The sequence below is a fragment of the Priapulus caudatus genome, unplaced genomic scaffold (genome assembly GCF_000485595.1).
Source record: "Priapulus caudatus unplaced genomic scaffold, Priapulus_caudatus-5.0.1 Scaffold561, whole genome shotgun sequence".
Classification (NCBI taxonomy): Eukaryota; Metazoa; Priapulida; class Priapulimorpha; order Priapulimorphida; family Priapulidae; genus Priapulus; species Priapulus caudatus.
The window spans coordinates 135,362-147,347 of NW_014577622.1; the positions used below are offsets into that span (position 1 = coordinate 135,362).

The 11,986-nt window shown below is 42.4% G+C and overlaps 1 protein-coding gene across 1 annotated transcript in view; it reads right to left on the reverse strand.

Moving 5' to 3' along the window:
- Window positions 1-11,986, reverse strand: part of LOC106811660 (thrombospondin type-1 domain-containing protein 7B-like) — a 149,423-nt gene that overhangs the window by 125,688 nt on the left and 11,749 nt on the right. The window contains exons 3-8 of the mRNA XM_014815362.1: window positions 10,006-10,070; window positions 9,053-9,146; window positions 2,562-2,728; window positions 1,576-1,730; window positions 976-1,129; window positions 156-268 (exon numbers count right to left, since the gene is read on the reverse strand). Coding sequence (XP_014670848.1) covers window positions 156-268; window positions 976-1,129; window positions 1,576-1,730; window positions 2,562-2,728; window positions 9,053-9,146; window positions 10,006-10,070 — 748 coding nt within the window. The remainder of the gene's footprint in view (window positions 1-155; window positions 269-975; window positions 1,130-1,575; window positions 1,731-2,561; window positions 2,729-9,052; window positions 9,147-10,005; window positions 10,071-11,986) is intronic.

An 11,986-nucleotide genomic window follows, 5' to 3' on the forward strand; every position in this document is an offset into this window, starting at 1 on the left:
TGGATGGATGGATGGATGGATGGATGGATGGATGGATGGATGGATGGATGGATGGATAGGTGGATGGATGGATGGGTGGATTTAAAAAAACACAAATGTAAGCTACTACTATGATATTGGCGTCCATTCAAATGGTATTTTTCAGAGAGGCGAACCTGTAAGTAAAGCAGGGACATTGCATCGTCTGCGTCTTCTCGCCACAGAGGCTATGATCAGACACTCGCTCCACCTGACGGGAAGAATAACGCTTCTCGTGTGCGAGACATTGCTGAAAGGCAGAGGCGAGCGACTAGTACATAATGCAGTCAATGAGATTCATCTCTCGCATAGCTGTGCATTAATAGCCGCAATAAAAAATATTAGGGAGTATTAAAATGTTATTACTAATTTACACTCAAAAGTAAAGACGATTTTATATTAGAAATCTTATCAATATTTTTCTTATGTGTAATGCGGTAAAAGTTGCGAATATTGTGAAAATGTGTACGAGTAAAGCCGATTATAATCAAATCATGATCAAATGATAGAATCGATTTGAAATGTCATTATTTAACAACTAGGCTTCAATAAATTAAAATAATTTAAAGGGTAAAACGAAGTTAAAAGATCAACATGGGAATACGCTAGTGTACTAAAGAATTTTGTATCCGATACTGAACATCAGCCAACTATCATGCAATCATGTAATCATGTATCATCGTTTGCACGTATATAACCTACAGACCCTAATATAACCTGGAATGTTGCGCCACCTACTGGCGTGACGAGTCATAACATAGCAAAAAGACGAGAAACAGGTCTAGCAACAGTGCCGATTGTGACTGGTCATGTTCTGCTTCGTGGAGGTGAGATAGAAATATGGTTGATCGGTGGAATTAGATCACAGGACAATGTGCCGAGCAGTTTTCTGAGTAGTACAGTCTAGCACACGTAGGCCACCTGTACAGGGCGTAGTTAATATGCGGGGACGTTTACCTCAGCGCATGGCGACCATTGCCCCCAATGACTCATCACACACTCGCCGGCACAGGGCTGATGACACGATGCAGTGCCTATTGGTTTCACCATGACGTCACACAGGTCATCCGCAACCGTCTGTTGCAGACCTTCCGATGATTGGTGGACACACCTAGAGAAATGACGTGAGCTAACAATACGGCACACAGACGCTGAACGCGAACAATCGTTCGCAAAATAACACCAAAATTATAAAAGGAAATATATACGACTACAAAATGATTAAGTTTAAGGAAAATCATAGATAACTCTGACATTAAATTTGTGATTTACACAAAGGCAAAAACATGAATTTTCGTTGTATATGATAAGATATAGGATTTTTAAATATATCGGGTTTCACGATTGTCGCGTTGTTTATTTTCACTATTGTTATAAATCTCTTCATAAGAAATAATTTTCTCACGTTCTATTCTCTCGATTTCCTCACCAAATATTCTATCGTAATCAAGGACTGGCAAATATAAGTCTCACATTCGCTGATCATTTGCTCTATTAAGTTTGGATTTATTACAAACTACGAAGTGGTATTAGTTTTAGAAGGTAAGAAAATCATACACAATTCTCCTGCTTTGCGTTCCTTTCCAGCCACACTCCCCATCAACCGAGTTTCTAGAACTAGCACTGCTGTTGAATCTCTGGCACGGACTCCAGTCCCCGGATGTCCAGACATACTCGTTACAGACTGCCGGACAAGTCTTAAACTGTGTCATCTGGTAATAAAACACATAACAGTGTTTTCACACTTAAAATAATACTCGACATCAAGACAACGCAATAAAACAATGTAATGGCATAAGCAAAAGAAACCTATCGTAACTAAAAACAAGCAATCTGGTTGTCTGGGCGCTTGAGTTGAAGATTTGCTGCTAGTATTATCGCAGGAACATATCGGAATATATAGCAAGCCCGTGTACGCCTTAATCCGTTTCCTTACTGATGACTCTATAATGTATGTCCTCTGTCCGTCTAACTCTCAATGTTGTCAGCACCTTACTCAGTTTTCTTCTAGTTCTTCTTCGCCTCCTTCTCCTTCCCGTTTACTCCTCTTCTTACTCCTCCTCATCTTCCTTCCCCTTCCTTTATTCTACTGTCCACCCTCTTTATTTATCTCATTCCTTCCCTTTCTTCTTCTTCTTCTTCTCCATCCTCCTCCTCTCCCTCCTCCTCCTCCTCCTCTTCCTCCTCTTTCTCATCTTCCTCCTCCTCCTTCTCCTCATCTTCATTTTTTTTAAATCCGATTCTACTATCTCTCCAAACCAGCCTGTTCCATTTCATTTCCCATTCCTCTTAAAAGTCCACCTTCTCCTCCTTCTCCTTCTCCTCATCCTCCCTCTCCTTCTTCTAATTCTTCGCCTCCTCCTCCTCTTCCTCCCCTTCCTCCTATTTCTTATTTTCCTTTTTCTTCTTCTCTTCTTCTTCTTCTGCCTCTTCATTCTACGTCTCCTCCTCCCATTCATATTGCTCTTTTTCCTTCACATCCTCCTTCTCCTCCTCCTCCTCCTCTTCCTCATCATTACCGCCGTCCGCCCTCGCTTCCTTACTTGCTCGGGGCACAATCTGCCTCCGTCGTAGTTGTTGACGACGATACTTCTGCTGCGGTTGCTAGTGCCGCCGTGGCACGGGTCGGCGCACACGCTCCACGGTGACCATACGCTCACAACGCAGTCGACAGCACACGGCTGCACGAAGCACGCCTGCTCTTCGTAACCTGCAACGATGCAACCGCACTTCCGGTTTAAAAGACTGCCAATAGCCGTTGCCGGGATGAGGGAAGGGACGAAAACACTATAAACATGGGCGTGTTGTTAGAAACTTCGTTGATAACAACGACTGTCATATATCTAGCATGTCATAACAACATTATACATGTGCAAAGGTTATGTGTGCCATCCTAGGCTTACAACGTCACGGATATTTAGGAAGTACCTGACTACGGGTCCCTCGCTCACTGTCCGTAACCAAAAGCTACGCCAGGGAAGTTGAGAACAGAAGCTAATTCTTATTTACGCAAGGAGTCAGTCTAAACAGACGCTAAAATAATGTCCTTTGAGACGTAACGTGTAAATGAAGCTATGGAGGCACGGTTTACAATCAAATTACTCAACTAATCGATATTCGCACAATTCAACGGAACAGGTATTTCAACCGTTCATTTTAGCTGTGGGACACAGTTTGGAAAGAGGTTACTCGACTTACTGATATAATTATAATAAAACATTTAGAATACCGATTCCTTGATACATAATCAATATATATTGCGGTAGAAATTCTAGTTATTTATTCAGTGAATGTAGTTAATGAATTGAAGTTAAATTGCCGTTACGGGTTGAAGCCATTACTCACAAAATCATTTCAAATGAATTGACTACACTTAGGTAAATAATGGTTTCAGGACATAGTATAATTTAAATTGGACACATTATATGCTCATATAATATAGATTATAAATAACATTCCATGGAAGGGAAAGAAGCTACAAGGCATCAGATAATTGCTGTCTGTGAATCGGAAGAAATCAATTGGGCTGAGTACAATAAAGAAACAGCGAATTTATCACGGTAATGCAGTTACTAAAACGTGGCATTCTTAATTAGGTACTATATGGTGTAAAAAAAAAAGTATTCATCGCTATACACAGAGTAATATTTTTGCCATTGTGCTAAATTGTATTCATTTTCCTCACTAATTCTCACGAAGCTAAAGAGTTATACCAATTTAATTATGCATGCATCGATGAAGTTACAAACGAAGAAAAACATTTGACGCGGTAAGCTCCAATAAATCACTGACACGCGTGAAGTAACATGGGTATTAAAAACCGCTTCTCTCGAGGCATGTGCCAACATAATAAATGTGTTCTGCGAATATTTTTTTTAATCTCCGTCGTGCAATATGTAGTTAGTTTATAACCGATTACGAAGACACACCCGCGCACGGTCTCATGCACGCACACGCACGTACACACACGAGCGAGCGCACGCAACGTAAAAGCCTAATTGATATCGGGGAGTAGAAAATCCGTGTGGGTTCACACTTTCACAGGCGTTTAACCCGGGTTATTTATATTCTGTTGAACGGTGCGAGTGAAGAGTTATGTATGGTTTTAGATAGGCATGAATGATGAATTCAATTTTATATTAATCTTTATTTATGACCAAAATACTTCACTCTGGCGGTATATAATCTTAATATAACCGTATCAAGAACTACTCAAATTAAAGCTGAGCTATGCACTCTAACGCTCATTTGATTATTAACACAGAAATGATACAGCAGCGCTAATGCATAGTAAGTAGTTCAAGTTCTGGAAGCCACAGATTGCTTCCATAGTATATTGATTGCTGCCACCTATCGGACAATTAAATTGCACGAGACTCCAGTAAACGCACTCACTTATTTGGTTATTTCCAACACGCGCGTACCCACATGCCTACACGCACGCGACGCGAGCACGAACACATGAGTATTCCTATTACTCTCCTCCCCCTGCCCCACTTCTCTAGCTCTCTATCGCGCGCTCTCGCAGTCTCGCTTTTCCGTTATTTTCCTCTTTACACCTTACTCATTCACCACTCAATCGCGTAGCCACTTACATGGACGCACATATGCACCCATTCACACACACACGCACGCACGCATAGCCAAATAGCCATCGCGTTCAAATATCTAATAAATATACAAGTAATTATGTAGAGTAGAACTTGTGGTTCGTAGACAGTAGAACGTAACAGTTGTATAAACGGTGACAATTATAGTTTTATTATAAACACGGATAGCAACAGTGTACACATACCAGTCAGATGTAGCCAACGTCTCTCTCCTTTCCCCAAGACCCCTGTCTTTTATCCGTCCGCATCGTCGTCCGACCTGTTTACTCATTTGTGTCGCGGGTCGTGGGTACAACGACCGGTCGCGACTACCGTCCGATGGTACTCCCTTAATGATGGCTGTTGATAAACTCAGCCGCATTCTTGTTGAAGTTAATGTGTTCGTACCATTTTGAAATGCCTTCTGTCCACGTTCATTTATGTCTACTCTTGCAAGCTAAGTATGCAGCTAATGTCTTATGGGCTCATCGTCGGCCGTCCCTGAACAATTGCATGGGTAATGTGCTAAATTCCCTCTTTCTCTTTCTGTTAGCTAGATGACCGTACAACATTTCACCCCGCCCTAAGAAAAGTCGATGGGATCGGCTTAGTCCAGTCTCCCGACTGGAAAAAAATCCTCTATAAAATTCTGGGCTGATGGCTTATGTGAGCCACGGAAAATGTGAAAGGCTGTAGCCGCTGTACTATCATTGTGATATGTCTGCTTGTAACTGTAACCGCTTAAGTATAATAATAATCGTAACATGCTGAAAAAATAACCGCAACCGTACAATAGCATAAATATAGTCAACCCGCAACCGTAACATTATATCACATCGTCATGAACAGTGTCTCCGAAAAAACTTGCGTGCAACCACATCGTTACAAAACACTGGTAATCGCTATATGAACACCAATAACACAGTATCCGCGTATAATCGTGGAAAACATATCGTGTCCCCTTGGAAGGGCACCACGTTGAACCGTCACTAATCGCCTACTATAGAATGTGCACAATAGCTAAAAAAAAATCGCGTACAATATTAAAAGTCACGTATGAACGTTACAATTCGCGTACAAGAAGTTAAAATTCGCGTAAAACGTTATAATTTGCGTACAAAAGTTAGACTTCGTGTATAAAAAGTTACAATTGGCGTATCAAAAAGTTATAATTTGCGTATAAAATTACGGGCGTGGTGGTAAACGCATCATTCAAATCGCAATAAAAAATGAACATCGCAAACGAAATCAAATCAAATCAACATTACATGAAAAGGAAACGAAACACAAATAAATCCGTGACATAGAAATCGAATATAATATACTCGCACGGTCGTAACTGAAATAGATGCAATAAGATAATACTTTAAGTTGCATGCTACCCATTAACGCACTGACGCAGCCCGTGTGCTTGTACAAATTCAGGTAGTGCCCATTAGCCGTTAGTTTGTGAGGGGAGAGGTTTGTCCAGCGCAATGATTATACCACGATAACCAGCGACCAACGAACCAACTTAGCAACCATCCAAGCAGGCCCTCTCAAACCTAATGTGGTCCGTGGCCACAGACCTAGGCGAAAGGGTCCCCATGGAGTGGCGGCCGTGGAGTCGGTCGTGGCAACGGGGGCAACTCCGTCAGACTATGGTGGAGCATCTGTCGGTGTCACCCCTCTAGATGCTGCACGTCTGTCGGGTGATTGTACTAGTCGTCTGGATCATATGCCCGTAACCGGACATAATACCTCTCTATCAAAGAGCCCTGCTCGTCTTGAAATGAAAAATACCCCTTTTCTCACTTCAGATAAATTAATGCCTGGTAGGCGGTGAAACATACATACATACATACATACATACATACATACATACATTCATTCAGATAGGCTGTGAAACAACTGTGTCGGCCTTCATTATTATAAATTTGTTACATGTTTCGCAAGTATGAACATCGAAATAACATAACAAGCACTTTTGAGAATAAAACAGGTAGATGGTGGGTGGGTAGATGGGGTTGGTTATGGGCTGGTGGGTGGGTGTTTTGGGCCCTAAGGGTACATTCCCAGTGAACCTTACACTGTAATGTGAGTGGCAATTTATCTAACATGAGTGACATTTTTAACCCCGGTATATAAGAATAAAATGACCACGTAGGTGCCCTCAACGGTTACAATTGAATGGCTTGCCGAGTGTATTTTTGCTGCGCTGCTACACTATAGCCCCGGGCCCTGCTGGCCTCGGTAAAGTACCGTCATTTCGAAATACTCTCGCTATCGTCTCACTTTTACTTTCGTAGACCATTTTCAGCGATTCTAGGGGAGTACCATGTCCCACTCTCTTACATATTAACTAGCACCTCGACTCATTTCCTTAAGTCTGTATGCCTTGAGTCGTCATGGCTTTATAATAGCCAACCTTGCCTCCTGCGGCAAGTAAATGCGTATATACCTGACGCATTCTTAACTACACAGATCAAATTGGTAATATTCTACGTATTTACATACGAATTGGGGCATTGTGCGGCGCAGTTTAGACACTCGTAAGCCAGGCGGTGGTGGGGTGGTAGTTATAGGTAGGAAAAGTGCTTTAATTAGTATTTCGCTAACACACTCGTGTATTATAAAACATGCGGTTTGAAAACTATAGTTTCCCGTCTAATTACGAAAATTGAAAATAGCTGCCGACACTAGATTGCTTCACTCACCCGTAATACGTATTGCAATGTCGTTCATCCATTGCGCTTTTCTTCGCTTGGTCGCCAGCGGTAGACCCCTTATCCAGCTGATAACTCGAGTGCTGTCTCAGCTGCGCTGCTTGTGTTGGGGGTTTGTGACATGTTGTACTAACGAGGCGTAATCAACCGTAGTCTGCGCGTTGAGTGCGTTATCCGGCAAGCGCGCACTTTGCCGAATCTCGCTACAAAAACTTGCATTCCTCTGCCTTCTCCTCCTTGTCTCGTCGTGATCGTATTCTGCTGTTCCCCGCGTCGTCGTGATCGTATTCTGCGGTTCCTCGCTTCGTCGTGATCGTATTCTGCTGTTCCCCGCGTCGTCGTGATCGTATTCTGCGGTTCCTCGCTTCGTCGTGATCGTATTCTGCTGTTCCCCGCGTCGTCGTGATCGTATTCTGCGGTTCCTCGCTTCGTCGTGATCGTATTCTGCTGCTGTTCCCGTCGTCGATAGCCAGGTCGTACAAGATATAAGTTCTGGCTTATATGCGCCATAATTATTAGCGGCAACATCATTGTTCGTAGGCATTTCCATACGCAATGCTCGTATGGCGGAAACGGCAACACTTCGTTCCAACGTCACAATAGTCATAGGTTTCTGTCTTTTTTCTTCCTCTTCTTCTTCTTCTTCATCATTACAGCTGTCTTCACTCAGTGTTTCTCTCGACTTTCGTGCATCGTATAGCTATAGTACCTTTAGTTCGTTGTTTGGCAAAGGAATACCCTGGTTCTTTGTGTCACGGCGCCAAATTGTAGAGTAGAACTTGTGGTTCGTAGACAGTAGAACGTAACAGTTGTATAAACGGTGACAATTATAGTTTTATTATAAACACGGATAGCAGCAGTGTACACATACCATGCAGTCAGATGTAGCCAACGTCTCTCTCCTTGTCCCAAAAACCCCTGTTTTTTATCCGTCGGCATCGTCGTCCGACCTGTTTACTCATTTGTGTCGCGAGTCGTGGGTACAACGACCGGTCGCAACTACCGTCCGATGGTACTCCCTTAATGATGGCTGTTTGATAAACTCAGCCGCATTCTTGTTGAAGTTAATGTGTTCGTACCATTTTTAAATGCCTTCTGTCCACAGTAATTTATGTCTACTCTTAAGTATGCAGCTAATGTCTTCTGGGCCCATCGCCGGCTGTCCCTGAACAATTGCATGGGTAATGTGCCAAATTCCCCCCTCTCTCTTTCTGTTAGCTAAAAGACCGTACTACAATTATACATAAGCACATGTATGTATGGACACGCGGACATGCACAAACCACACAGACACGCACTAATTCACGCATAGGCACACGCGATTGCACGCGCAGTTATATGCAATAATGCTAGGCGAATATCAGACCATACATCTCTTATCTTTATAAACTAAGAGTGAGTGAAATATAACGCTGTGTGTACAAGGGTTGTATCACATCTATGGCATATTAATCGAAATACTACTACAGACTGACTGATGTTAATTTAAGCAATCGAATGCAAATTATATGAACAAGAGACGCTCGCCTCGACTAAATATCATTTTAGAATGTATTGAGCAAATATAGAATATAGCGTGAATATAGAATATAGAGAACTCTACTTAGTAGATATCTTATATAGATATATATTTTAGATAAATATTCTTATATTATACTATATTAATGCAGTCTACTAAGGAATCTGTATAGCTGCAGCTCTTCAATCAATCCGTAGTGATACTGATATTAGCAATCATACCTGTGGTCGAGCACATTGAGTGATCCACGAGTCTACCATTACTGTCATGACATGCCAATGGGCGGTATCGTCTCCCCGTACACTCACTGTTCACCTGAAAACACACAGAAATGTGAGTATCACTTATCAAACCCATAGTAATCCCACAAATATTCCAATATTCGAACAACATATGGGTGGAGGCAGGGGCGTAAATCCCGGGGGGGGGGGATTCGGGAGATTCATCCCCCTCCCGCTCTTGAAGAAGGGGGGAGGGTGGCCTGTACAAATATCCCCACTGAGATTCAAAAAAAGAGAGAAAAAAAAAGAAAGAAGGAAGAAGAAGAAAAAAGAAAGAAATGTGATCGTTTCAATTTCAGCATAATGCATGAGAAATGAGTTTTTTAAATATATGTATAACTGTATAGCCTACAGTACAATTCAGTGTTAATCATGGCTATTGCATGGTATGCAATACAGACTTTCAAGTAAGGCACGGAGGAGAGAGTGACTGCCAGAGGCATATAGTCTCTCAAAAGCATAAGTGCTATGCAGGTGCAGTGGAATCTATAACCAATATATCAAGCTTCTTTGCAGCAGATAGAGAATTGTCTGTCTTGACGCAGAAGTGAGATTTACGGATTATTTAACTGAACACAATGTGCTTTTGAGGGCGGCAGACCATGCAAATGAACCCTTCAAGAAAATGTTTCCAGACTCACAAATAGCCAAAAAGTATGGTTGCAAACATACAAAAACACGTGAAATTGTGAGAAATTTCACTGGCATGCCTACGGCACGTGCCAAATGTACGGTTGTCAAATTTGGCATGTGCATGCATGTATGTATGCATGTATAAATGTATGTACGTGTGCACGGCACTCCTATATGATCAAATGTCAAAGGTCCAAATGTCAAAGAATGTCATATGTCAAAATGTCAAGCTCGCTTAACTCAATTACCCTACCGCTAACCATGACCCTGACCCTGACTCCTAACGCCTGCACCGCTAGCTTAGGCGCGGCGACTGCCACTTTCGCTGAGCACCAAAGGATAATGCTACACGTCAAATTGTGATCAATAATACCTCGAGCCAGCGCTGGCAGACATAATTTTCGATAGCTACACACGCACGCACACGGCAGACAGAAATACAATACACCACGCGCGCGCACCCCACCCCCCAGAGAGAGGGAGAGAGAGAGACAGCATATACCAATATAATAGTCAAATATATTATGTCCGGCAGACGAGAACCGGGGGTTTTCACGAAATACGGCTGAAATATTCCTATTATTACATACTTACACATCGATATTCTCGGTGAAATTACTATAGATTTCACAACCCCACGTGGTATTTCAGCAGGCTTGAAAAACTTACAAAATAACCGAGCCTGTGTGCGAACTTAAACTTCCATGAAAAATTACTTATTTGGTTGAATGTACCACATTGACTGACGGTCGCCCCTGATTGAAGTCCCACTCTGGCTGAATTTTCACCCTGGCTTATGATCAAGCGTCACTGGATTTCTGGCGGTTGTTGTAGTCCTCCAAACTCTAGTTTAACGCCTAGCCGTTGATGTTTGTCGCATCCTGGTTGTATGTCCAGGCGTAGCACAGCGAGGGCCTCTTATCAGTAATGAAATTGTAAGGCAGACGCTCAATCCCGCTCCTATATAAGGCCCTCCAGACAACAGACAGTGTCAACGCAAAGAGCTAACACGCAAAAGCATTTTTCACGTCTCGTCGTCACTCGAGCTGTTGCAATACAAACAAACGCCTTAGACGGCGCAGAGATGTCTATATCTTACGCAACTCACGAGTCCCCATATACCGTCGGTCGCACACACCACACACACCAACACAACACACCACACACACACTACAGACAGCACACACACACGACAGCACACACACACACACAACACACACACACACACCAGCACACAGCACACCACACACACACAGGCACAACGCACGCACGCACACACGCGCAACAGCGCACGAGCACTGGCACGCACGAAACGGCACAGCACAGGGCCACAGTGCACAGCACACAACCCACACACACACATACATACAGCGCAGCTTGAGGGCTAGACACTGTAACGTTAGATTGGCCACATTACCATACCCGCTGTGTTTATAGTTTGGAGATCTCGTTACCATGTCACATCTAATAAATGAAGCCAGCAGTTAGTTAGCAGAACTCCACCCGGCCAATACGCCAGATATGTACCGCCTGCTATTATAGTGTGCTGTTAGGGAAAACTTATATACTTGGACAATATTGACGTTTATTAAACGAACCATAACAAAAACTAAAATTGTTACTAGTAGAGATATGATGGGCCAATTTTATAGATGATAGTATATACTGTCCACTTACTGATCATTTGTAGTAGTCCCATAACCTGGTTCTGGTTAGCAATAGTATTCAGCCTTGTCCACAAAATTCTTCTTGATTATTGTCGAATGATTGTTTTGATGGTTTGGCGCCATAATGTCAAGTGATGTAACGCGCTGTACAGCAATTCACTACATTATTTTCCTCCACTATGTGTTTGTTTCATTAAAGGTCTATGTATAAATGACACACATACACTCAAACAAGCACGCACACACGCACGCACCCACACACGCACGCAGCAAGCAAAAGCCTCGCACGCCAAGTCATTCCACCACAGCATATTATATATATATATATATATATATATCATATATATTTAACTGGAAATATAGATGATATTGTGTCATTATTTAAAATTGTAAAGTTTTCGAGACAGTACCGTCTTCTTGTCTGGCTAAAACGTAAAAATATTTTATATCAATTCCATGCTCATTCATTCTTCAATAAACTTCATGCTCAGTAAAATCGTCATGTCCTTTCATTGGTCGTCTAAATGCTCCTTATCCGCTCTTCGTGTCTCATTGTCTCCTGCGTCTCTTCTCC